This window comes from Penicillium odoratum (genome assembly GCF_028828045.1).
Source record: "Penicillium odoratum strain IBT 22623 chromosome Unknown utg000001l_segment0_segment0, whole genome shotgun sequence".
NCBI classification, from domain to species: domain Eukaryota; kingdom Fungi; phylum Ascomycota; class Eurotiomycetes; order Eurotiales; family Aspergillaceae; genus Penicillium; species Penicillium odoratum.
Window position 1 is genome coordinate 4418339 of NW_026643143.1, and position 26608 is coordinate 4444946.

The 26608-nt window shown below is 45.2% G+C and overlaps 11 protein-coding genes across 11 annotated transcripts; 6 read left to right on the forward strand and 5 right to left on the reverse strand.

The window, feature by feature from the left end:
• Window positions 1-527: 527 nt before the first annotated feature.
• N7520_001644 (SUR7/PalI family protein) lies at window positions 528-1501 on the forward strand (the record flags this gene model as incomplete). The annotated part of the gene is made up of 3 exons (XM_057135579.1): window positions 528-671; window positions 725-1246; window positions 1295-1501. The coding sequence occupies 3 exons, from the start codon at window positions 528-530 to the stop codon at window positions 1499-1501; spliced, it is 873 nt and encodes a 290-aa protein (XP_057001515.1).
• A 272-nt stretch (window positions 1502-1773) lies between these two features.
• N7520_001645 (uncharacterized protein) lies at window positions 1774-2184 on the reverse strand (the record flags this gene model as incomplete). The annotated part of the gene is made up of 1 exon (XM_057135580.1): window positions 1774-2184. One exon carries the CDS (start codon window positions 2182-2184, stop codon window positions 1774-1776), a length of 411 nt encoding a protein of 136 aa, XP_057001516.1.
• Window positions 2185-2587: 403 nt separating this feature from the next.
• On the forward strand, window positions 2588-3298 carry N7520_001646 (uncharacterized protein; the record flags this gene model as incomplete). Its single annotated transcript, XM_057135581.1, has 1 exon — window positions 2588-3298. One exon carries the CDS (start codon window positions 2588-2590, stop codon window positions 3296-3298), a length of 711 nt encoding a protein of 236 aa, XP_057001517.1.
• Window positions 3299-4185: 887 nt separating this feature from the next.
• Window positions 4186-4953, reverse strand: N7520_001647 (uncharacterized protein; the record flags this gene model as incomplete). The annotated part of the gene is made up of 1 exon (XM_057135582.1): window positions 4186-4953. The coding sequence occupies one exon, from the start codon at window positions 4951-4953 to the stop codon at window positions 4186-4188; it is 768 nt and encodes a 255-aa protein (XP_057001518.1).
• Window positions 4954-9644: 4691 nt separating this feature from the next.
• On the forward strand, window positions 9645-10487 carry N7520_001648 (Pfs NACHT and ankyrin domain protein; the record flags this gene model as incomplete). The annotated part of the gene is made up of 1 exon (XM_057135583.1): window positions 9645-10487. One exon carries the CDS (start codon window positions 9645-9647, stop codon window positions 10485-10487), a length of 843 nt encoding a protein of 280 aa, XP_057001519.1.
• Window positions 10488-11078: 591 nt separating this feature from the next.
• On the forward strand, window positions 11079-11500 carry N7520_001649 (uncharacterized protein; the record flags this gene model as incomplete). Its single annotated transcript, XM_057135584.1, has 2 exons — window positions 11079-11114; window positions 11138-11500. The coding sequence occupies 2 exons, from the start codon at window positions 11079-11081 to the stop codon at window positions 11498-11500; spliced, it is 399 nt and encodes a 132-aa protein (XP_057001520.1).
• Window positions 11501-13610: 2110 nt separating this feature from the next.
• On the reverse strand, window positions 13611-15635 carry N7520_001650 (uncharacterized protein; the record flags this gene model as incomplete). The annotated part of the gene is made up of 8 exons (XM_057135585.1): window positions 13611-13761; window positions 13832-14222; window positions 14285-14468; window positions 14520-14647; window positions 14704-14875; window positions 14924-15192; window positions 15305-15494; window positions 15540-15635. The coding sequence occupies 8 exons, from the start codon at window positions 15633-15635 to the stop codon at window positions 13611-13613; spliced, it is 1581 nt and encodes a 526-aa protein (XP_057001521.1).
• A 2940-nt stretch (window positions 15636-18575) lies between these two features.
• N7520_001651 (DUF2841 domain-containing protein) lies at window positions 18576-19932 on the reverse strand (the record flags this gene model as incomplete). The annotated part of the gene is made up of 3 exons (XM_057135586.1): window positions 18576-19108; window positions 19161-19343; window positions 19395-19932. 3 exons carry the CDS (start codon window positions 19930-19932, stop codon window positions 18576-18578), a joined length of 1254 nt encoding a protein of 417 aa, XP_057001522.1.
• A 4017-nt stretch (window positions 19933-23949) lies between these two features.
• Window positions 23950-24386, reverse strand: N7520_001652 (uncharacterized protein; the record flags this gene model as incomplete). Its single annotated transcript, XM_057135587.1, has 2 exons — window positions 23950-23976; window positions 24072-24386. The coding sequence occupies 2 exons, from the start codon at window positions 24384-24386 to the stop codon at window positions 23950-23952; spliced, it is 342 nt and encodes a 113-aa protein (XP_057001523.1).
• Window positions 24387-25509: 1123 nt separating this feature from the next.
• Window positions 25510-25845, forward strand: N7520_001653 (uncharacterized protein; the record flags this gene model as incomplete). The annotated part of the gene is made up of 1 exon (XM_057135588.1): window positions 25510-25845. One exon carries the CDS (start codon window positions 25510-25512, stop codon window positions 25843-25845), a length of 336 nt encoding a protein of 111 aa, XP_057001524.1.
• Window positions 25846-26165: 320 nt separating this feature from the next.
• Window positions 26166-26472, forward strand: N7520_001654 (uncharacterized protein; the record flags this gene model as incomplete). The annotated part of the gene is made up of 2 exons (XM_057135589.1): window positions 26166-26338; window positions 26421-26472. 2 exons carry the CDS (start codon window positions 26166-26168, stop codon window positions 26470-26472), a joined length of 225 nt encoding a protein of 74 aa, XP_057001525.1.
• Window positions 26473-26608: the final 136 nt, after the last annotated feature.

Here is a 26608-nt window from a genome sequence, read left to right on the forward strand (position 1 = left end):
TAGCTCAAGTTGGTTCAATGATAGTGCACGTCAGAGTCTGCCACCAATATCTAGACATGGAGGATTGTCGCGAGGCAACTTTATAACAAGTCTAGGTCTGATCTCTAACATGGATAATTGGGGCGACAACGATATGCTCATGATTCAAAACGTTCAAATTACACCTCGCTATACTCTTGCACCACGAAAGTGCGCCGCCTACTCATTGAGGTAACGGGTCGGCATATGTGCCTGGCTCAAGAAGTGAGCACTTGAGTTTGGGCAAACATTTCAGCCCTGCATCTCAAAGCTCAACATAAGATTCAGACCCTTTACTATTGTCGCAAAGAAATGATCCTTAAAGACAGGAGAGATACATAGTGAGGCTTCATGTACAAATTCACAAGACATCCTCGGGACATCAACCGCCTCCTTCTTACTGAACGTGACGCCCTCTGCACGGAATATTAGAGCTTGGAAAGTCCTGATGCACCTCACTTGAAACTCTTCCACACCACTACCCTAGTTCGACTTCTCGTGCAGTCATTATGAAGCTCCCCGGGGGAAGCAGATTGGACCAGATGATCTCAGCGATCGCATTGTCTCTATCGGTGGCGGTTCTTGTCTGTCTGTCCTTTGTCTTTGTCGGCTGCTCCTCACCGTCTGCTCCAAAAGGCTTGTATTTCATGAAAGTGTGATGCTCTTCAACCCTGCATCCATGCATTACTGGCTAACCATCAAGTAGGTCGATCTTACCGACTTTCCAAGATTCGATCATTTGGTCATCCGCGACGCGCCTATCATACCCAATATCCACCCCCCAGATATCAACGAAGCAGCTGGAGGGAGCTTCGCCGACGTAGTGTCCAGTGTGAATGCTGGCGCGGGTGAGGTATCCGCGGCCACGTCAGCTGCTCAAGGCGCGATCCATGCTCAATTGACAGAGTTGAAATCACATCTGTTTCAGTACTATTACGTTGGGCTCTGGGGCTACTGCAAATCACGCGATGGCTCCAAGGTCGTTTGCTCTGAGCCTCGCGCGTCTTTCTCTTTTGATCTGTCCGCCGTGCTTGACTCTACGCCCGTCGAAATGGACAAAGTGCTGCCAAAGGTTGATCAAATAGCCATCTCGGGTTATCGACAGCTTTCGCACGGCATTATCGGCCTTTACATTTCTGGATTTATCACCACCATCTTGGTCGTGATCCTTGGGGCTCGGAGGACCTTTTTGGCTCGGGGCAGCAAACTCCTTGCCCTATTTTGCATAGTAAGTGATACCGAAATCACTCTCATGACACGTCTCTGACACGAATAGGCTTCGGCATTGCTGATCTCTGTCGCCACGGTCGGAGTCACTGTAATGTACGGCCTTTTCACTGCGGGAATCAAAACAAGCTTGCACCCATTTGGCGTCCGGGCCGGATTGGGAGGACAGATGTTCACGGCAATATGGTTAGCGGTATCTTTCTCTGTTGGCGCGTTCATCATATGGCTACTCCAGGCTTTCTGTTGTTGTATCTAGTTGCCGCGCTGGTTTAGTTTCGCCGGTTGCCAGCGCAGATTGTGGATCTCAAACCCATGTAGGTGCGAGTTCGGGGAGAGTTGATTTGACTGCTATGAAGTTTTTAGATGCAACGCCTTGATATTTAGATTCTCGCCTAATTCATATCCTTGTGCTTTGATCTCCGCATTCACTTCATGCCAAGCTTTGACCATTCCACAAGTTGCGAGAAAAGATAGTGAACAGAACAGTACAAATTGACACGAAGCAAGAAAGAATTCCAGGCTGTAACCTCAATCATTTCTGCTAGTTCTTTTCAGGCGCGAGTCGATTTGATCTTTGTTGTCTCCGATGGCATGTCTGCCAAGCAGGGCGGCATTTGGATTGTTGTACAGCCTCTTTATGGGTTCCAAAACGTCCCGAGCGGAGAAGACGAGATCAACCGGGCACAGCTCTTCGCAAGTGGCTTGCGCTTCGCATGCCTGTTCAATCAAGCCCGAAACTTGGTTCTGAAGCTGCCACAAGATTCGGTGGACGGAGTAGGCGGAATGATCGCCATCTGGTATATAGATGCTCCGTAGTTCGTTAGACGTCTGTTCCGTGAGGTCTTGCAGTAATTTGAACAAGGCATAGCAATCACGATAGTACGCATTCTGTGCCCGCTGTCGACCAAGTTCACGAACAATGTGCTCGTTCCCGTTCATTCTTGTACGCGGCGGGACTTGCAAAGGATTGAAGATGTGTACACGCTACCTCGGCACTGTGAGATTGACAAATAGCCCCAACTGGCTCTGGCAGTTAAGTAAAAGGCGATCGATTCATGGAGACTGGTGAGCTGGGAAAATTTCCCAGAGACTCGAGACTGGTGATTCGAGAATGAATTCAACTGGTGATCGAGTAGCCTTAGAGGGCCTCACTTTCTAGTGCCCGTTGAGTGATGTCGAAAATCTCACCTCTCCGTTTTGAAATCATTTTCTGGTGATTAACAGAATTTGGAAAACTTTTTCACAGACATACGGGTTATCGATATGCTCCCTCGTTTTTCTATAAATCCAGAGATGCACCCAAGAATACCACTCAGCAAACTCTGTCAGTTTCAGCTTCGCAATGAATGCAATCAATCCCCAAGACCTACCCGACCGCGTGCTCGGTGCCATCATCAGCGGTTTCGGTCTCTCTTATTTCATTGTTTTTCTCCTGCAGTTTCTTCTATTCCACTTCCCCTCGTCCCAAGAGGCCATTCCAGAAGCTCTCGCGGTGATTGCGTTTGGTGTGGGTGTCATGCTTTGGTACCTAGGTGTCTTCTTTCATCAGCTTTTCCGCACATTCCACGAAAGATCCACTGAACAACAGCTTAGACTGCAAGCTGGAGTTCTGTTCTTGATTTGGACAGCGGCAATTCCGACCATTGTCTTCCTTTTCCCAGCTCAGCCGTGGCTACAGCTTGGATACACATCGGCTTTGGCTGTCATCGCGATTGGCAGCCTACCTCAGAAGGTCCTATGTGATGTGAACAACCAAAAGTCTCCAGACACATCTTGCATTCATCTGGCATCGGTGATCATGTTGTCTTTGACACCGACGATTCATGCCCTGGCTGAGCCAGTAACCGGCGCTTCGCCATTGGCGATTGCTTTTGGTCGGATGGTCATCATCGGTGCACTGTCTTTTGCGTTTCACTTTCTTCAGCCACTGGAACGCATCGGCCTTGCTAGGATCTGGCAACTCAGCTTCCACGGGATGCACATGATGTTGACGTACAGCCTCGTGGCGTATTCCAAGGCAGTGATGCAGGCCGCAGTTGCTCGCATGTCGTGATCTGCATGTGGAAAACCTTCTCCAATACATGTACCAGTCCCTGACGCCAATTCAGTCTCCGTTGGAATTCTCTTAGTGAGAATGCAAGGAATGATCAGTGCTGCGATATTTGGAAAGGTTTCCGGCGATTGTACCTCTGTACACTCGCTTTCTCTGGCTATGATTCAAACTCCAATCTATCATATTGTCTGCCTCATCTCTTAGACCTGGTGAATTGGATTAGTCAGTACTTACGTTCCCCCTAAAGATATATACATGGTCGAAATGTGATTTTGTCTGGTAAATCTGCGTTGCGTGCTTGGTATATAGATAACACGTTCTCGTGAGTTGTCCCGAAACAATAAGCAAAATATTCGGTTTTTTCTTCACGCCTGCAGATAAAAAATCAGTGTCTCATGCACTAGTACTATAATGCAAGGCCTTATACTAGACTTGTGCTAGGCTACTGTACAGGAGGCTTATAGTGCCCCTGGAAAGCAAGTCTGCAGATTCCAAAAAACAAGATCATCATCGCTCGTGTATTAACCCTTCGCCTCAATAGAAGATTTTGCTCCTTTTTTGGTAAACTATGTGTTCATCAGTCAATAAGCCTAGCCTCGAACAGTACAGTATGTATTGAGTTAATGAGTCTTTCCTAGAACTGTAAGGGGTCTTTTTCGAGATGGGGAAGCGATCATGTAGAGTTTGAAGCTCATCGAGTTTTTTGACGTTTTTGACGCGGTCGATATGCGCTTTGGAAGTAGTTATAGATGTACTGAACAGTCTTCGAAGTGGCACATGAATTAATATTCTTCCATTCCTAACTGGCATATTACTTAACATACTGCCTTTTTGGTCCAACCCTTCCTCGTTTTAGTCATATGCTATATATAAGGCCCCCAACATGATCAGTCAGACCCTAAGTAAGTTCCAAGGTACTCGGATAAAGCACCGCAACTATTCACGTTTTCATAGTTGTAACCAAAGCCCTCCATCTCAACAATGGTGCGAAAGTACAGAACAGAAGTGGCGACCTTCTCGACAAATCCATACATGTTCGTGTAACCTTCCTTCGCATATTTCAGCCACGATTCCGAAATGGCTTCGGCGGCACCCAATGCATGCTTCTTCAAGGTAACCCTAGCGGAGCCAACATCGAAAGCAATCTTGACGCCTTTCCCGGTTGAACGCTTCTGATGGGAACCAGTGGAGTTACCACTTGTAGCAAATGGAATGTGTAGCTGCCCAGTGCCATCCTCAAATTTCAGCATCGTGTAATCCCGACCAGTCTTGTCACCTTTCCGCACATTCTTCATGAAGTATCGAGCGGTTAAGGCTGGGTCACCATTCTGTGCCTTGGCTTCTCCAATTGGGAGAGTGGTATTCACAACATAATCAAATTCGTAGCCACTGGTTCGAAGTACATACTCAAGGCCCAGGATCTGCTCATCCTCGACGGTAAGCGATCGACGGCGCTTGCTCCAATGTGCGTCATAGGCATTGGCATAAGCGGAAATCTCTCCAATCTTTGCGGGCACTTCTGTAAGTAACAGCAGCCAACCCAACGCGCTTTCAATTTCGCTCGCCCAACTTTCGCAGGTTTCGGATTCTGTCCACGCGCAGAATTTTTTAACCGGGTAATTAAATATTCCGACCCACATAATTCTAATGTGCATTATATATTAGCTCGCCAAATATAGACATTCTAGGTCGGGTCCATAGGTAGTACTTACGCTGCTTGCATGGTTGTGGTAGCGTAGATCCCCTTTCCTATACCCACACATGATGCCCGCCGTTCTAGCTGGGGCTGAGCGAGATCCAGAGCGGAAATATCATTGTTTTTGTAAGTGGTGACAGTGTTAGAGGTAGGACCAGCCACCGCTACCCCGAAGAGAAAAAAGGCGAAAAAGGCTCGGGAGAGCTTCATTTTGAAGAACCACGCAGCAAAAGTAGTCGACCAATAGAAAGGACCTTGGGAGACCGTGGAAATACTTTCTTGGGTTGTAGTATCCAAAATGTGCGGTGTCCTGAGGTGATATTTATATCTGAGATGATCAATGCTAAAGTTTCAATACCCGGGTGTGGCCGAAAGATACACAATTCTAGAGCGACAAGTATGCCATTGTGGCTTTTAAAGTTCGGAATTGATAATTAATTAATAAAAACTTGGAATGGTTTTCACGAAGTGCGCTAAGCTAGCTTCGGTTTATTCTCTCCTCGTTTGCTACGTAAATCTGTGTCTTTTTTGAGGTTCCTTTCATCTTCAATAACCTGTGGTTTAAGTTGATTCACTGCCGATTGATATTTTTTGAAGAGAGTATATAAAATTATGGAAGAAAATCCCACTAGTTTATGGTGCTAGGATGTGAGGTTTGAAATCTATTGCCTCTAAAATTTTCCGATATATCCATCTCCCCAGTACGTATCGAGTATTATCCCAAGGTCTCTGCCCCCGGCGAAATACACCGGATAACAGTGGATGATACCTATTCCGTCCCCCTAGTCATACTAGTCAATATTTAGTCAGAACCACAGAATTCTGTTTAGCGTTACAGGGGGCATTTCTGAACAAGGCCTCGAAGGAGAAATTCTTGAGAGCGGGACTAGCTACTCGGAGTACTTGAGGATGCTAGCGCGCAAGCTCTAGATCCTTTGGCTGCGTCTCCGTATCAGTAGCCGATTTCCCACTTGAGCTTCCACTCCATTTCTCTTTCGCGCGTTATCATAGACATAGAAAATTTAAGCCGCATAATTGTCGATAGGTGCTTTTGAGCTGGAGAGGAAGAAGAATTACATCTTGCGCAGTAGGAAAGGGAGAAGCATTATAAGACATATAATCGTGTTTGGGAGAAAATTATACTTCGTAGAGAAGGGAAAGAGGAGAAAGGAAAGGTGGACGATAATCCTCGATCTGCCATCGGGGCTGAAAATGAAGTTTCTGGAGTGGGTCTCAAATTCCAGTGCGGCATTTGTCAATAATCAGTAGATGATAGGATAATCATGAAATCACTTGTGGAATTTGCTATGATACATATTGTGCACACATTAACTGGTGATCTACAGCGCTAGTAATGGACCTAGTAATACCATCGGCCGTATCTCTGTAGCTTTACGTCTATACCATATTTGGACTAGCTAACCGACTAAGCTCTAGGGTCCCGCTTGATTACGTACAGCTGCTCAAAGGAGCGGGGCCAACCAGGTTTTAATTTCAAATAGGCGATATTTTAGCTCCGGCACTTGGTGATTTTTACGCTCTATTTCGTTACCGAACAGACCAGCTAGTACATACGAGGCATACACTCCGTAGTTCCGGTCAGTTCATCGGAATAAACGAGCAAGCCGTTGAGAATCCGAACGAAGGTCGGCAGGAGTGGGACCCACCCCGAAGGTTCTGGTCCGGAGTAGCCGATGATTTACCGTCTTTAATATATCTTCTTTAGATGGACCCGACTCGTAGTTGTTTCGTAGAGGTATAATTTGCCTAGGTCTCTCCAGATACGACGGATGAGTTCTTATACAATACAATCTACAAGTCAAATATCGTTATTTATCATGAATCAGATCATCCAGTAGTGGGTTTGGGGCTATATGTTCGCAAGTTGTGGTGGACCCATTTTACGCCTAAGCTCTAGGGCCCCGCTTGATTACGTGGCGCGGCGTTCTTGGGAGGAGCTTGGCCTAAATTTGCTTAGTTAGGAACTACAGCGCTACGGCCCATATATTTAGCTCCATTACTAACGAGCTCATTACTAACGAGCTCTTACTATCTCATTACCCCTCCCAATTTATTCTATCTTACGGACCGGTAGTTCTCAGCATTTTATCTTAGCTGTTTTACATTAGCCCTAATTCCTATTCCATTATTATCCCACACAAGAGTCCTTCAGATCTCCTTCCTACTCGACATATTTCTCTTTAAATCTACCGTGAAATCCTCGAACATCCGACGTGGACTCAAAATCCCCATCATCGATTGTCGACTCCCCTGCAGAACCAGCTGAAATCCTATCAGAGATGAATAATCAGCCTAGCTCCGCCAGACTTGGTGGCAGTCCATTCGTGGACAAAGCCTTATAGTATGTACCTTTGTTTAGCTCTATTGACAGCACTACTAACATGAAATTCATCTTAGTGTTATGCAAAACCTTTCCCAATGCCTTGCGATATATGAGATCTTCTGCTCTAAAGTCCTTGAGGAGGATAAATACAGAAAATACTGCCCCCAATGTATTGCCTACGCTGCATTCTTTGTTCTATTTTTTCATGTTCTCCAAGTATACAGAAGATTGAAGAGAGAAGAGATATCACAAAGAGAACATTAGTTTTCGGATACCATAATTCAACCATTACCGACTTAATCAGATTCCGTAAGGAGTATGTAAAATATTCGATCATGGGATGAATGAAAGCTGATCGGACGATGTTGTTCGAGCAACGGGGCTGGCGGGGGTAAGGGCATTTTAGGGGGCAAATCTCATTTCGAATTTCCCTTCATACCAGGATATTACACCTCGGAGTTTTGATTCCGGCTTCCTGCCCACATACATTACAATTTCAAAAGCTTGTCAGCATGGGACCACTTGGTCCTCGCAGCGACACATGAGGGCGATTTTGTGGAGTCCAAGCAGATGGCAGCAATCTTGGAAAGAACTGGTTAAAATTGAAAACGTAAATGACACCTATTCATGGCAAGGGAAGACCGAGAGCTTGTAACGGCAAGCAAGAGACCGTTTCATGCTTTATTTGCGCATGGTTTAGTAGCCCTGACTTCGACACCAGCTTCTCCCCACAAATATTGCACTCATAACACATGTCAGTGGGAAACGGCTATATATACAGTATGTATATATATCCGTCGGGTACTGTATCGGTAAATCCGCCCTGAGACGGGATGCATCGTCCGAATCACAGTCTGGTCGCGTAGCCGATGCGACACGAACACCTCAGCCTAGGATGTGTGGGCGTCCCCGAACCTCTACGCGCGATTCCAGAAACAAATAAGAGCACGATATCGCACCGCAACCTCGTTGGTCCACGGAGGCCACCTTTGTAAACGGTTATCGATTATACGACTGTGTCACCTCCATGGCCCACTGTGCTCGACCCGCCCATACAACATGCTACCCCCTTCCTCGTTGCAATCCAACACCGGCGCTCGCAAAAGCCCCTAACCACGTGCTGTAAACCTCAAAGATCGACCGAAATGCTGTTCGCTGTGATATACTCCTCACTGTTGTTCACTGCGGATATATGAGTGATATAGCCTTGAACCAGGCGCCCAGTCTCTGCATAGCCCATCGCTCGCGCTACAAATGATGTCTCATACAAGGCATAGACTTAGAGATAAGGGCGGACGTTTATGATTGTGATTTTTGCGGCCATGTGGCGTGTGTGTTGGCGAATACAAAAACTAGTCCCAGACCCCTGAAGACCTACCCCATTTACGGCACGGTCGGTCTTAGGATCATTTTGAACGGTCCTGGGAGCTGCAGCGCTCCTAGAAAGCTCACTCAAGATCCCAGGGCCAGACTTTCGCTTTCGGGGATCTAGGTGAGGTATCCTTGGGACAGGCACTTTGGTTTCATGTGCAGGCTTCTGGCCTCGGCTTCTAGGGGCCATCTAACTAGCCCCACGTCAGGGTTATGCATGAAGCATAAAGGGCGGATGGAGATATGACGTACGCGGGACCCGCATGCTGCATATGGTGTGGGCCTCTGAACAGTCTTGCACCTCATATCACTGTTCGACCGTGTCTAGAACACGGGGTGCCACCGTTTTTGTTCAAAATATGGGTTCCCCTAGACGCGAGAAAGCCCCTCTCTCTATTGATTCCTCGCGCTGCGTCTTGTATCTAGCGCCAACTGTAGTTGTCCTTAATGTCGATTGCTGATTCCGAGACACTACCAACCTCAATGTATCCATGAGACCCTCAAATATAAGGATTCCGATCGGGGTCCCAGGAGATAGCAGTCCCTTGCACTAATGATGAGGCATTAACAATGGAGGGCATGACCATGTAGATATTTAAGCAGTGCTATCTCCGTCGTTGTACCTCCTATCTTTCATTATTTCACAGCTCTCAGAGCCTCATATCCCAGGTTTCTTTCAATCTGTCACCACAATCATGTTAATAACCTCCCTCTCTACCAAATTGTCTTGAGTCAATGACTGACCCATTGATGTCTAGACAAACAATTCAGAAACTTCAGCGAGACTCGAGCTTGGCGACTCCTACGATCGAACGGCTCTTTCTCGTACGCTGAATTTCCCTATTTTTAATACTGACATCCCCTCGCCGCTGCTCACACTCAAGAACGATCGATTTTTGTCTCATGGATATCGGCAATTTTTACTTGATTCCCTCATGTTCGAGAACATCGACGCCCGTAAATTCACCATCGAAGCAGCGCTTTTGGGGACGTGTGAGTGGCTTCTTAGCCACCCCGACTATCAAGCATGGCTTCACCCCACGCCATCAATGCAAAATTCTCGCGTTTTGTGGATCAGCGGTAAGCCAGGTGCGGGCAGGTCGACGATCATGAAATTTGCATACCGGAATATGAAGCGCGGAACCGAGAGTCAGCATGCAGTTACAGCTTCCTTTTTCTTCAACAAGGAAGGTGGATACTTGGAAAGGTCAATCATGGGGATGTATCGGTCGTTGCTGCTTAAACTTCTTGAAGGATGCCCTGACATCCAGCTTATTATGGATGATTCCACCATGTTGTCACTGAGCTACGATGGCTGCCCTTCTTTGCATGTTCTGAAGCACCTCTTTTGCCAAGCAGTCTTTGCTCTTGGCCAGCGGTCATTCTCCTGCTTTATTGATGCTCTCGATGAGTGTGATGAACAGGAAGCTGCGGACTTGATGCAGTACTCCGACAAACTTACCAAGATATCCACTGCTGCAGGTAGCCTCTTTCGAGTTTGCGTCTCTGGTGGAGATGGTCTCTCTATCTCTCATCGCTTTAGAGCCCAAATCATACTGGAAGACCAACCCGGCCACGTGAAAGACCTAAAAAGCACTATTACACGCACACTTCATGCTGGAACATCTACATTGGTCGAAGGGCTGCACTTTAAGCTTCTCCTTAAAGCTGCTGGTAACTTCAGATGGGTGGTTTCAGCTGTCGAAGATATGAACACCGAGGTCGCACAGGGTGAAATATATCTGGGAAAAGTACTCAAAAATGCTGGACTAATTTAACGTGCTGTCCAGACATTGCGAGAGAAAAAGAATACGAGATGATATTACTCGGAGACGAGGGTTGAAATGATCCTCATCAAGATTCATAGCAGTAGCAAGTAAATAGGCCTTCCATGAACCTTGACACACGCACACGTATCTTCTCTTCACGCGATAGATTGAGAAATGTACGCGGCATGGCTGAACTTATATTCGACAGATACGGTGGAAACATTTCAAGATGAATATCATGGCAAGGTCCCAATGAAATGATGATACGATCATTGGTCTTAGTTCTCGTGAGATAAGAAAAGAGATGACAGTACAAAATGTTATTCGCGAAAAGGAGGGTCAAATTGCCAGCTGAGAGAAGGGAGGTAAAAGCCCATTAATCAATTCCGTCCTCAAACAAAACGTGTACTCAAAATCAAGATCTCAGAAGTACGATCTGAGTGTAGCCAAGCTTCGAGTGTCGGTTGCCATAAGATCTAACAATCCGTTGTAATTTCCGGAACTTTCGACGAGGCCGCAGAGATAGGCGTGGCCACACCCGGTGTCTTGACTGATACGCGATGAGATGTAGCGTCAGAAGAAGTTGGTGTAGTTGATCTCATGTTTGAAGTCGAGGTCTTCGCAATACTACCAATGGTACATGATTTGCCCTTTTCTAGAGGTGTATCAATGCTGCAGCTCGCTTCATCCCCTTGATCGTTGTGAAAGTGAAGCGGACCGCTTCGAGACACTTCAACCCACGCGATGTGGTGGTGCGAATTACACAGATTGACTTTCACCGCATTCGGCTCGGATCCTGTGTCCTGATGCCCTGTCGTCAAATCTCGAAGCTGTTAGAAATGAGCTTGATTGAGGGCGGATTGCTTACTAGAGCAGGAATTGCCTTCAAGAGGTGCAAATGGCTGGGAGTATCCAGTGCAATCGAAGTTGTCCGTGGAATACACCAAGCACTGGTCTTCATAGTCGATTATTTGGAGGGTCCCTCCAAAGGCGATGGAGATGAATGTGAAAAGAACCAATGACATGTTCATCTTCATGCTGATATTACTGCATAGATCGATTTTCAGGATTCACTTAAAAGGATGCCGCTACCACAGTGAGAAGGGGCGCACGCTTGGATTTATAGTCTCATCCGAGACTCTAGAATTTGATAAAAGAATACAGTCGGTGCGACCTAAAAAAACTGATCTGGCTTTGAAGTCACATTAGCATTGAAGGTGGAATTATGGCGTAGCTGTAGAATCTTGATGCCCAGGCAGAAGTTGCTACGTGATTGAAAATTGCTAGAAGACTCATTTCAACGGGAGCATACTGTATGGTTCTGCGGTGTAGCAAATTGTCAGCTTTTAAAGTGAATGAAAACTGAGAACGTCTCGGCTGGGGTGGTGCATCTCATGGTAATGGATTGTCGATCATCAAAAGCTGAAGCCATAGCTGGCTCATTTTCTGAATCCGTTAATTCGTGTTGACTGATCTATATGCGAACAACTAATTAAGCTCATAGCCCCTCAGTAATAGGTGAAATTATGCAATATGTTTCACACGTAGGAGTGTCTCTTAGGCTCCAGGATATCTGTCCATGTAATTGATGGGTAACTATCCATGAAGTGAAGTTGACGAGCTGTCATGAGAAACTCAATACCTTCTAGCTCTAAACACACTCTAGCACAGCTGGTCTTCTCAAAGTGACCTAGTTGGCTATACGAACATAGATTGAATTTAAGGTGCTGTCGACTCTGTCGAGAAGAAAAATCGATTCCTGTCAGTCTACAGGAGTAGCAGTAGTAGTATGCGATCACAATGAATAACAAATCACTGTATCAGTTCTTAGTCAAAAGATGACTTTTTCGAACGTAGATCGTAAAATCTTCAATTTAACACATACAGGCCATTCTCCGCCCATCAAACGAATACCCCACTTTTCAATTGTCTTTTGAGCCAAATCAAACCATGATTTAATGATTTGAGGGCCCTCTGAAAGAGCTCTTTGATAGTCGTATTTACGAGAGGTTCGAGTAGAGAGATTCGGGTGTCGTTTGATGAATTGAGAAGGCCAATTGATACCAGTGGTAGATAGTGTGTTTTTCTTTGCACTCAGTAAAAAATTGGCCATATATCGCAACATAGGCAAAGTAAGAGCTGCACCTCTTGAATCCATATCAAGTAACCAATTTTTTATCGATTGCTCTTCAATTTGAGAGAAAATGTGACTAGATTTCCTTTGTGAGTTCGACTTTTGCAGGTTCTGTGCCTCAATGTTCTGGCGACCAATGGTTGCCGAATATAATCACTGCAAACTAGTAAGATTAACTGACCCGTCTTGGCTGACTTAAAATTACGTACACATGCCATCCAGCAGCAATTATTTATAGCAGCACCAATACAATGGGGAACAAAAGACCCAACAAATATCGTAAAATTGTGGAAGGCTGGTCGCGGGGTTCCCAAGTCAAGCAGGCAAACCAAAAGCCTGACCATCTATGAATCGTAGAAAAGTCTCTGGAGACGAAGACTAATTTCGTCCATACGTTCATCATACCAAGTTTTCAAGTTCTCATGCATTGTATACCCAGGCAAATGCAAGGACGATCGAAGCGCTTAAATGCGGGGTTGTCCTACGAAAGCGACTGTAGTTGTTTCAGATTGATGACCATGGAGGATAACTCGATGCTCTAATGGCCACTGTCATACTGTTGCTTAAATCTTACAAACTCAAGTGTCAATTTTATGGAGTGGCACCAATTGGGAATTTCCATAATGTTGCCTTGCTGGTAATATTGCATTTCAGGAATGCCCCATCCTATGTAGATGCATTATCTTAGTCTCGATCGGCTATGCTAGCCTCTCTTGACCCGAGAAGTTTGGGGAAAGAACATTCAGACGTCGGTGCTGGAGGACTAACAAAATACCACGAAGTCTGCTGCTGCATTGACTTGAACATCTAGTTAAAATTGCTCACTCAAGTAGTACTTGCTCATTCTCATCAAATGTGTTTTCAGCCTGAAATTCCAACCCTGCCATAGCGGAAATGATATATAAAATATGAAATAAAAAAAACCCGAATAATGGCCGAGTCACAGAAGAACCCAGGTCATTTGGAAAATCCGCCAGGGAGCATGGGCGGATTCGCACCTATATCTTGGCTGGCCAATCTCGAAGTTCAACTGAAGGGTATATGATCGGGTTAAAGGTTTCCCGGTAATTTGTAGCCTGTTCAAATGCATAAGAAGCACCGATAACTCTAGCATCATCCCACCTACGGCCCACGAATAGAATGCCAGTTCTGGAAACGAGAAACTTAGCCATTGCTGTTACTTTACAGCAATCTCAAGCCGGGAATTGCAGCCACTTACGGGATCTCGGGTCCAGTTGAGATGAATCCATTGTGCATCTTTTCCAGAGGCCAGTCTTTGGGATAAGCTTGTAGAGGTACGGATACCTGTGGACAGCCGCCCACACTTGCTGCTGTCTCTGTCCATGCTGGTGCAACCAGTATATCGCAATCGTAGTTGTCAAGAAGACTTCCCAGCTCTTTGCCCATCTTCAGCCGAAGAGAGAGTGATTCTTGATACTCATCTGAATTCATATCGTACTGTTGGGCTTGCTGGGCTGCCGTGTCGAACTCCGTTAATTGATAGTTTTCTGCATTTTCCTTGGAGAATTTTCTTGTGTAGTTCCTGATATCGTCAAGAGTAAGAAGGCCTTGCGGGTTTTCAGTAAATGAGCTCAAGAATGATTCAATGTCTAGAGTAGATGGAGAGTCAGCTGAGAACAGAAATGTGAAATCATCACTGGTTGTGCCTCACTTTGTTTTAGAAGTAATCGCGACGCAAATTTCCATTTATAACCGAAGCGTTTAGACATGTTCAGCGTCCAAGAAAAAAATTCAACATCATCAACGATCGTTGCACCGAGGTGCCTCATTTTACTAAGTGCTTCATTAAATTTCTCGGTGGCAAATTGATCCCGCTTCATGATGTGTCGTGCGACCTGTCCTGGTCAACCTCATAAGCCACATAAGCAGGATGGAATCACTCCTACTGCTACTCTTAAGTTTTGAAGACCAGAGGTTCTACAGTGCTCTACAAAGTTAGTGCGACCGAGGGGTCGAGGGACGCTATGCAAGTCTCGCGGGTCAACCTTCTCCAAGGTATCCTCGTCGTTTGGTTCTGTACAGCATCAGATCATACCTAGACAGAAACATAGAGGAGATCGAGTGACTAACCGGCTATAGCGGTGAGTATGAGGGCTGCATCTTTGACAGTTTGAGATAAAACTCCCACGCTATCTTGATATTCATTGGCAATAAAAACTCCATCTCGGGAAGTTAAACCCGCAGTTGGTTTCATCCCGATAAGACCGCAGCTACGAGCTGGCGTTGCAATGCTTCCGGAAGTCTGATGATTGTCAGATCAGTGCAAATAATCATGTTCTCAGCATCTAACCTCTGTACCCAGTGCAGCGGCCGCCAATCCCAGAGCTGTCGCAACAGCGCTCCCCGTCGAAGAACCACCGGCATCCTGATTCGCGCAGAAAATACCGGCACACTGGTCGCCTACCGGAGACCAGCCATTTGGCGCAACACCCGGAGATCTGAAATTCAGCCACTCAGACATGGTTGTCTTACCAAGAATAATGGCCCCTTCCTCGCGCAGTTTGCGAACCACGGTCGCTTCAAGTGTAGGTTTTGCACCTACCAAACCGCTGAATCCGGCTGACAATTATCGATAGCATTAGCTTATTGGTGAAAATATGAATCATTCGTGTGCAACTATGGCTGATGGATAATTAAACAGAAAAGGAACCAAGGGGTAAGAAGATCCTACCTGTTGTCGACATGGAATCTGTAGTAGAAAATACATCTTTCAAGAGAATTGGGATACCGTGGAGCACGCCCCGGGTTTGATCATTCTGACGTTCATCATCACGCTCTCTTGCGATATCCAAAGCATCTGGATTGATCTCACTAACGGCATGCACCTTTGAATTGACTTCTTCGATGCGAGCAATGTATATCTGAGAATATCAGACAAGTGATGCCCAATCTTTTGTTTGACTTACCTCAACTAGTTGAACGCTTGTCAATCTCCGTTCCTGTAACTCCTGGAGAAGCTCATCGATTGACACATTGCTCAGCCGTAGCGGAGATTGACTCATTATAGATGTTGGTCTCTGCAGCCTGGATAAAAGCGAAGTGGCCAGAGTCATGAAAATGAGGTTTCGAGGATGAAAGAAGCCGTCAACCCGGATGTGTTGAACTTCGTGAACAGGAAGTTGCTGTTCAACCCTATCGGTTTTTTGATACTTGTTTTCTTTTGTGATGGCAGGTTTTTAGAACTGTAGGGGGGGGGGGAAGAGCGGTGGTGACACTTGAACCAGAGTGTGCTACCATTTATACACAATGACCCAGGTGACTCAGCATAGGTTAATGACATGTCTTTCGGGTAGAGACGATTGAATTGGGTGTCAACGTATTGAAGTAATAGAAAGACGCCGTAATCATAATAAATGGCTGTCTCAAATTCAAGAAAGCCAATGAAAAAATTTGAATTCGGCCCTCGTTTTTCTATTCTGTTTTAGGCAAATCTTTTTGTTCCCAAAGAGATTTGCCAAAAACGGAATGGTCTTGCAGGGATCATCAACCGGGTGGTCTGACTAGTTAAAATCACTTTTGAACAGGCTCAGATGAGATGTGGCGTCGTTAGTATTGTATCACTCTTATCTATAGGCCTAATCCTAAAATTCTAGGTCGTAAGACAGTGGTCTCGGCATATGATACATACTTGTTCGTGATAGGCGTTCCATCGGAGTTTGAACTCGGTAAAGAAGAGCGTGAGCGATGAGAATGAAGCAGCAGAAAACCACATTTTTGCGATCATCTGCGAGATGGTACATATAGCACGAAGGATATTTTTCTCAGTACATTCACTGAGTCGGTTGCTACTTCCTTTCAACATTCAAAAAGTTGGAAAATATCAGAATAACTGATCTGAAATCAACTTTTGTATTTTTGGCTACTTCAGGCAGGGATCATAGGGAGAAGTTTGATGCGAAAGTTTTCCTAAGATCATGTTGGAGCACCTGTATTTATGGTATTGTCCTGTCACCCTGATACGCACTACTCATGCATTAGGGTTAGAACTGTATCTATAGTATTGGGTCGTGACCCACAGAACCCCACAACAATACAACTAATATACACATGCTACAAGAGAGAAGGACTTCGTTGACCCACCCTCCCGGTTTCCTGGTTCCCAGACCCGCTTGTCTGGTGAATTACCACCCCCAAGCAGGTCAATTGTCGATTTGCCCCTTTTTCTTCCGTCCAGAAGTTCCTCGTTGCCGAGACCGAAGTCGGTAACATCAGTCGCCAGGAAGTTGTCGGCATTTCCTCTCCCTCTCATAGACCTCCACTCTGGTATGACCTGCCTGGATATGTGCGCTGCACCTACGGCATACTCAATACTGGGATTCTTGGACTGGCCCCAAGAGCTGCAGCGCTCATTCAATGGGAATGGAATGAATCCGTTTTTGTATTACAAGTCAGGATAAGATAAATAGGTCTATGTAGGTGCCTCTGGACAGGAACAGGGAAAATTACTAAATCAGGCGCAATATAGCCTCACGCCTACTGACCTAATTCGACAAGTGTTCAAATCAAATGAAGCACATTATTGTGGCGCAATTTCTAGATGAAGTGGTGAACGGAGTGATTTTCTGCAATTATGTTGAGAAAAGAATGGACTAAGATCTATCGAATGGCAGGGAAATCTGTTAGGAATTCTAGTCTTGCCCATTTGAGCACCTGAAAAAGGCAATGAAGTGCTGAGATGCTCCAACAGAACCCAATTATTCTGGAAGTATCCAAAACTGTGGGGCCAGTAATCTCGCCTGTGGTAGAAGCAATGTTCCAGGACTGGTCATGCAGAGGAAGAAGGTGTAGAAAAGCGGTTTGGGAAATTGGAAAAGCATGACCGCCGAAAAACGAGAACCCAGTGGGGGTTGTTGGTGTGTCAGCCTACAAGCCATCGTTGCCATCGTTTGGGAAGTGGCTGAATGATAGACTTCGCTTATCCAGCGACTTGAATCAGTATAAGACATGGGTTCGTGCACAAGGAGCATTTGTTTCATTGACTATGATGGGCCACCCCATTGACATCATATTTTTCAGCGGTAACAATCAGGCCGCTAAAGCTGGTAGGTTCCAGGAGTCACAGTATGTAAAATTACGTGAAATGTATATTATTACAACATCTTTTGTAATTGCAGGTGGATCTTGTCCGAATAATTGCGTGTGAAATAAGCCGTTGACTCCCAGAAGCCACTGTTTTATTTTTCAATAACGCTAGGATGGATTGGCTCCATCCTACACATTATAATCAGACGATTTGAAAGTACAGTAACTATATAGGTTGATCAGGACACCTGGTACGATTAAACGAAGGAGAAGAAAAGGAAGAAAGAGAGAGACGAAAAAAACGAAGATCAAAGGATTAATTCGACCTTCTTGGGCGGGCTCCTTCTCGGGCGGGCTCCTTCACCAGCGCCCCCTGTTCCACCTCTGAGTCAATCTCTATAACTATATTGACCGGCGCGCCTGCTTCAATGTAATCCCGTTAACTAATCATGCTCAAGGGAGGCGGATCATCTAATCCATGGCAGCCGATGCGTTTTGACCGCGCATCCTACTCGGTATAATGTGGGTCAAGAGCCTTGTCATAATGTGAAAACACAAAATTCACATTACACTCAAACTGTGAAAAGAGTGATGAATCAGACATTAGCGATAATTTTGGGGTTAAGATTTGACTCCAGTTCAGATGCTAAAATTAAAAGCTCGCAAGATTACAATATGAACACTCGACGATATGAGAAAGGTTCCGCGCGTAGTGGAGATAATGTGCCCATCAAATTCTCAAAGAGAACCCTGTCTAGCCCCTTGAATCTCTTCTTTCTAAAGTATATGCTTTCTTTATTTCATCGTACATCACTCAAGCCAGTCGAGTCCAGCCCATCTTTGGCATTAGAAAAGGTTAGATAGTGTCAATCCGTGGTGATGCCCGTCCCAGAGAGTCATTGTGGAACGGCAGTGCCCTTCTATATCATCGGATTCACTGGGGACTGGGCATGAGACATATTGTAAAGACGTATCGTTGGTGTCGTGAGCACGTGGTATGCCTGGGAAGGGGCAACTTGAATGCGTGATGGAAGGCCGTAGTCGTCGAGGTCGACGGCATCCTGGCTAAGGTTCGCTGTCTCCCAGGGGCCGTAGTCGCCATTGATGGAGCGCTTATGGTCTGAACTCGAGATAGGGAGGTTCTGGCCGTGGTCAAAAACCGAGACACGATACGGGTTGATCATGTTTGCGGTTACGGGGGTGCTGAGCAGAGATTGGGAGGACAAAACTGTGCATTGGAGAGGGTCGGTGTAGTATGTTTGGTATTGTGGGTCGCTATGGATATTGAGGCCATCCTTAGAGACGTTTCTGGAAGAAGTGACGCCTTTGATGCGGGTATCCGATGGAGTAGGCTGCTCAACGGATGATTCAAGTTTTATTGAGTCTTTGTCCTCCCCTCCTTCACTCTTGGGAATGATCTCTCGATACGGGACAACGACAACCTTGCTGCCATCTAAAATAGCGTTAGTAATTAACTATCTGGACTTGAAGATTAGATTACGTACCAACTTTACCAGCCTCGAATTGCTCTTCCGTCTTTCTCAGCCGCAGGACGTCGTAGATGGACTTAACGCGGGATGGGTCCTTTAGGTTATGCTTAGTATCATCGACGGCCTTCCTAAGCTTATCTGCAGTAATTTGATAGGGAACAAGTTTGCAAATGATGTGCAGCAGTAGCTTGATGCGATCTATCAAAATTAGTATGAGAAGAAAATGGAAACAGGCAACAGAATACATACCCTCTTTTCCAAGGTAGTCAGGATGCTTGTGCATAACATCCGAGGGCCACCACGCTGGCTTGTTTTTTTCTGGGTCACCCTTAGCCCCGGGAGCAGATCCTGGTGGAGGCTTTCCTCCGTTGTAAGGGTGATGTCTTGGCTTGTTGGGTTCGATTAATTTGATGAATGATTTAGCGATCTCATTGCAGTTGTATTGTTGGAGGAACCTCAGGGCAGCTTCATAGTAGCTCAGGACCTTTTGAGTATCTTTCACTTCAATAGAAACCATGTCATTAGACGTAGGAGAGCGTTCAGATGCATCTTGGCGGCGACGACCCCGGCGAGAATTCCGGCGGCGAGGATTCCGGCGGCTAGGCTTGATGTTCACTCTCTCGCCAAGAATCTCAACGAAATTCTTGCGGACCTCCGGGGTGAAAAGGGTCGAATTTTGCTCTTTGATTGAAGAGGACTCATGAACCTCGACCTTGCCCTTATTGTCGATATAGATAATAGCGTAGTGGTCATAAGGCAAACGGACAGCGGATGGAGATGATGCCATCATGAGCTATTAACACGTAAAGTTAGTGAGGCTCAAAACAAATCATGATACTCTATCTTAACATACTGGAGTAAAATCGACAATTGAAACATTGGAAGCTCAAGCTTAGATTAAAGTATGTCCAATTTATAAGATTACCAGATGGAATGGTGATTCTTACAGAACTTTGTCTCCAGCCGGAACTGAAGACTTAACTTCTTATGCCTGAAATATGCACTAGGCCATATAGTCAGCCTGATGATCCCAATTTCAAATCTAATGCATCCAGTATGAAGCTAAAGAAGCCCTTGACAGCCTGTCAGTGCGTAACAGGCGGCGATCATTTCTGTGACCCGCCGGATAGCGATATTTGAAGAAAAGCAACCCGGGATCTGTTACCCAAGTCAAGCTACTTGGAAAAGAACCATCGGTCTATGGATTGTTGGAGGATTTTGGATATAGACTCACAGATTGATACAGTTGGGGAGCTATTCCAACGGACTGATGAGCAATGTGAGGGAGGACTGCAGAGCCAGACCCAAATTAATTTTTGGCAGCCGGTGGGTCAAATGCAGGAAGAAGCGAACGAGATAACTCCACTCGTGTGCTGTTCCGGGGCGAGGGTGGTACGAATGGTTGTAAGCTGGATGTATACAAAATTTCTTGTCGAGTTCACGGGATGAAGCTGTTGAAAATGGGTTGAGCGAATAAAGACTGGATAGGTTTTGGAAAAAGGATAGAAGTTTGAGAGGGATGAGCAGGGTTTCTTATTTATTCTCAAAAGATCAATTGGTAGCAAGCTAGGCTATTCCATTTTGATCTTGGAAGTACCTTTTTTTTGTCATTTTTTATTTTATATTTATACATTTTCTATTTCATGATTTATCTTGTTATTATTTTTTTGATTAAAAGGAAATAAAACCTGACTTCTCATGTCTCAAAAACCCCACCAAACTCTGCGCCACATCCACTTTGGCCGGCCCTTGATGGATATCAGATACCAAGGGATTCCCGCCACCTTTCAATTTTTTTTTGGAGATTTCATTTTCCTTGTCTGATCGCGCGATGGAGTACAAATTCGGAATAGCCTGCACTAGTCAAGGTTTTAGTACGTATTTTAGCGGAGATTGAATGTCCGATCTAGAGATTGATCAAAGAAGTTCAATTCAAAGTTCCCATGCCTCGGCTAGTGGCTGATAGCTCCAGTCATGGCTTGGCAGTCTTGCAGAACACTAATCCGAAGTGGTTTTTTTGCTTGAGGTCGCGCGAACCCGTAGGTTCCATTTTCGGCTAGGTCACACCTTCAGAAGCATGTCCTTTAATAAAGAAACACATGAGCTTTTATGATTGATAGTCTTTCTAGCCAGAAGACTTTTTGTGACGAAAATGGCTTCCTTCTGGCTTGAGTGCTTTATTTTATTTAGCCATGATCCGGTTTCATAGCATGACCACGTACATTTGTTGAGATTTATTATATACGAAGTACTTGAGTTCAACCGCAATACAAGTATTGCGATTGCATCTACACAATGAACGCTTATCTAGACAGCACTTTCATACTCATCCTTTTAACATTAGCTTTGTAAAGCTATTAAAAAGGATGAATTTTTAGAAATCCACCTGCCAAATCACCCCCGACATATCAGTCCCTTGAATTTCAAGCAATAGCCTGAAATGAAAGAAAGAAGCAGATATATATCATTCTCTCATTCCGCTACCTGTCTTACATCAACAAATGTCTTAGAGAGATCTAACAAGCTCGCTTTCCGACTGTGAACTTCAAAATCAGGGAACGTGAACTCAATTTCCCACTCCACAATTTCGTCTTCCACGTCACGCCAAGGAACCATTCTTTCCAAGACACATTCAACAGTTCCCGCTCCCTTTGCGGTGGAAATATCAATAGGTGAAATATCGGGCCAGACGAGAACTTTGTATTGAAGATGAAGAACAATAAAGGCAAGTAAAGCTTCATCTGACGTTTGATCACCAAGCTTAGAAAGAAATGATATTCCCGACCAAAGTTCACGGCCAAGAGCCGATTCTCGGGTTTGTTTTGGCGACATTTCCATCATCACAATATAGATTTCAATTGGCGAAAACCATAGGAATTTTGGGCGGAACTTATATTCGCATCTTGCCCGAAGAGAGTTCGATACTAAATGAAACTTCGAGCCATCGTCACTAGGCAGCAATACTTCTTGGACTTAGTATATAGTGCTCTAGCTTTACTATGAAATATAAAATCTTACCGTCCGGATGTTTCAGTAAACCTTTAAAGTGGTCTACCATATCGAAGGAAAAATTAATATCCATGATTTTTTCAGTGCTCGTGGTTTTTTCGTTGATAGCTTAGAATGATGGGGTGAGATTGGAGTAATAATTTATTGAAAAGACTAGGAGAAAACGGGGCTTATATTTATATATCTTAGAGCTCTAAAGTAAAAGGTGATATTGCTGCGAAAAACGTATCAGAAAAAGTCAGTAAATGATGACTGCCGGCAGTAATCAACAAAAGGTAGACTCGGGGATGCGCTAGGAGTTAGACTTCAAGCAGAGGACCTAAGGCGGATCTTCCCCGGTTATAATTCATGGGAGAAATTCGACGAAGAGGAGAGGCTTGTAAGGAAATCTAGGGAGGTCTAGACTGGGAAGTTGTATTTTCTTTCTAGATTGCCCAGAAAAGCCTAATGCTCTTCGGTATACCTAGTTCATAAATTTGAGTGGATGTGTTTCTCGGTATATAGAATTGAATTCTAGATATATAAGCTTTGGAATATGAAAATAGCCTGATATGTACCCTCTCTATAGTCAAAATCGTCACTTCAAATCTGGATATGGAGGAATCTCATTATAATTGTAATAAAAGATGATACCCGATTTAGCAACCCGTGGGTCATAATTGGCTTGACTAGAGATAGAATTGTCTAGACTGTTAATTTCTGTCCACGAGCCGATCTCAATGGACTTACCAATGCATTCTTCGAAAAGGACCTTTGGGGGAGCTTCAATTCCGTCTTTGGTGCCCCTTTTCTCATGGAAGTCTGAACGAAGGGGTATGGTGCGGTTATGTGAGGTGAAATGGACTTGGTGATAAGATTGAGGTTCAGGTTTCAGGGAATCTAAACGATCGTTTTCCGGGTAACGCAAGGATTTCTCCATAAAAAAAGCCTTTTGGTTGGTAGACGACGAAGAAAACCAGCGTGCATGTCGCAATGCTCGAAGGCTAGCAGAGAGGCAATCAAAGAGGCAATTCATCTCATCGAAAGATCAAGATTCATATAACTCTGTAAAGATTTTGCGAGGCAGTGCTAGAGAGGGCGAGGCGGAGGCTGATATGTTTATGAGGATAACATTGTGTCTAGTCCGCTAAACTAGTACTCGAGTTTCTAAATCAGACTTGGACCTACCCCGTACGCAACTGCAGTAATCTGGTTTCCGCGCTACTGTTAGCATAACCGTCCCTACCATTTCATGCTTTCTTAGAATGTGCTGAATCCTTATCAAAATGAGGAGGTGATTTAGATCCACATTATGGCCAGATGCTTGGCATGCTGTGATGGATGTACCTGACAAAATCTGCTTTGGGCAGTTGGCTTTGGCCCCACGCTGGGCACCCGAAATCACGGGACTCACCAATTGAAATACTAGGGAGGAGAATGTATGATCAAGAAAGGCCCATTGACAAATCGTACATAGCCCGCGAAGCCGATACAGAACGGACAGGACCGCTAGTTCCATATGTCGCCTCTAAATCAATGAAGGACTCTCAATTTGTTGATACGATGTTTTCTTCCACATGAAAATTCTGAAATCTAGGTTATGCGAACAACCAAACAAGGACAAAGCTTCTCCTTTGATGATTAGTTGTGGGCAGTGAACAGTGCATACATAGACTCAAAACGCTGTTTCTAAGACTCGAACGAGAAAATTAGATACAAATTGGTGATAGAGAATTCTTCAATATGTCACTTGGCCATATCCACGACTTTAGCTTGCGCGCGGGAATAAATTTTTTGCCCCAAAGCATCCCAAAGTCTAGCTCAATCTCATCGTATGACTTTCCTGTGACATATTAGCAATGACCAAGCTTAACACAAAAATATCTTCTTACACAAAGCACTCATTCCACATAGATCTCAAGTCGCTGGTAAAAATACCGCATCTGCAAGAAGGACCTCTGGCGTGATTTTTTTTAACCCGTCATAATTTTCCACAGTGCTCATATAGATGTCATCCCAACCGGAAAGCGTACATCTCTCCAGAGCTAGGAGCAGTTTTGGCCGAAGTTCGGGCTTGGCCGCGATTTGTTTCGCCAAAGACATACAGTCTTCGAGGTCTGTATCCTCAAAGGTTTGGGAGACCGATTCGAAATTTTCGAGCAATGCCTCCTCGACAAGTCTGAAAACATACTTTGCCTTTGCTGATGGGTCTCCAGGCAGCGTGGGCTCGTCATCTTTCTTGGGGTGAATCATCGTATAGGTCGTAACGTGGAAGTTTGAGGCAAGTCTGCCAGTGAAAGTACAGTCAAGTATACTTGACTTGAAAGAGAAAAGAAAATTGCCTGATACATGGGAAACTTTGGTCCCGCCGTCCTTTATATGACATCTTGCTGTGTCCCACAAATACACCAAAGGCGGACATATATCTATCTGAGCGGCAAACAAAAAACGACTAGGCTGTGGATCAGAAACTCTAGCGGTTGTCAGAGCTGCTACTACGGACTAGCGGGCATCCATTCTCGATCTTGAATACCCATTTCAGTGGGAACATTTGGCACTATCGGTACACTGGATCTGCGAAACGACTAGCTGGCGAAAGAAAGTGATGCGCAGTCTTCGTTACGTGTTACGTTAATTACGTCATCCCGCGATAATATCTAAATATAAGCATCCAGACATTTATCAGTAAACAGCGGTGAACTGCCGCAGCCGTCAAGAGACGGTAGATTCTTTTAGGTACTGCGGACCCTGTTAATGACAAATGACATTAACAGGATTAGGGGCACCTCACTACAGGTTCGGTTACTGCCGTGAGGTATTTGGTTACTAAACCTAATTAGGGGCATTCAGTTGGGTGCCCTCGATCTGGTTAGCGTTGTTGGCCCTGTAAGATTGGGGATAAGATAAGCCATCTCACCAGAACGAGCAACCCCGGTCCCCGGGTTGATTGCACGCCGTCTCCATTCGTTTGAAAGTTGAGAAGCCCGAGATATAACTTCGCAAGTCGATGGTGTAAGCTATGATGATTCCAGAGCCAGATGAATTTTATTTTTGCGAGGTAACATGGGATCCCTCGTTTCCTTAACAGGGGGCGCATGACTTTGTAAGGCAAAAACTGGCGGAAATACTTTGCCGTTCCCAAGGGGTTTGACGAGTTATAAGGTAAATTTGCACGCAAAGTGAATAGCGGTGTGATGATTCTTACGCACCCTTTGATAGGACTTACAGAAGCGCCCAGCACGGACCCATGGTCTGGACAAACCACTTGATTCACTTGACGCGCCCCTTGTAAGATTATCCTGGAGGGAGGGGGCCAGGATGACAACGTAGTCTCACTTGCTCCGCGATTTTTTCCTCTTGTCTATTCACAGCAATCATGGCACGCCAGATTCCATGTGAGGGTGACGACACTGCTTATATTCTGTTCCTTGAAGACTCTCTTCGCCAATCATCTCAACAGTCTACCTACATTGGAATATCATCGGCCCAGCGGACTGCAACGGAGTCCGTAATCAGGACGAGGTCTTTGAAATACCTTGTCGCCACACCCGTGAAAATCAAATTGCAAGGGAAACCGAAACCCATGACAGTAGCACACAACCCGCCCCGGAATATCTTAATCAGCAGCGACACCTACGCAAAGATTGTGGCGATGCCGCGGCTTTCGAGATCACCTCATACATTCCAGAAGGTTCCCCTGACCCAGAAGTAACCGACGGATCCAAACCGAGCCGGAGCAAAAAGGATGTACAGAAGACACTATCAAGATTCATCAGCTTCATGGACGGTCTGCCCAAATCGAAAATTTGGGAAAATTGGGTGTCGGCTATTGATAAAACTCGGCGAGGAAATTTCCTCAGGGCACTGGTACAAAATTGTGGCTCGAGTGCATCGAGCCTTGCCTCACTGGGAACAACGAAGGAGTTGGCAGACATGTCATCCACCTTGACAGATGTTTTTGTTTTATCTGAATACGCCAGCTTTATGGGTTCTTACGGTATTGTGAATCAACAGCTCACATGCTTTCTAAATATGGTTTTTGTTTCTCTTTGTGCAGTTGCATTGGAAAATAACGAGGACAAAGATGGCGTCTATGCGGTGATGCGGAAAGTCCTCGGATCGGATGCATCTTCAGAAAAGCTTGTCAAACTTGTTCGCGGCGCAAAATGGGCGACCGGTCTCGTATCGCTCTTGTTGAAGACACGGTGGGAATCTAGAAGCTGGGATATTCTTTGTGTCTGTATGGTGGCCCTGATCATCTTGTCTTGTCAAGCTAACTCTGCTTAGCCCAGCATCCCGTCAGCTTTTACGCCCGGCTAAGCGACTGTTCTGTGGATAAAAAAAGGAAATATTGGAGCAAATGGGAACTAATGTCCATGGTAGCTCCCTTTTGTCAGGATCCACAGACCTGCTGGCATCCTTTGCAATCCCTTTGATCGCAGAAAGGGTTTTCAAAAATTCCATATCGTGGGTAA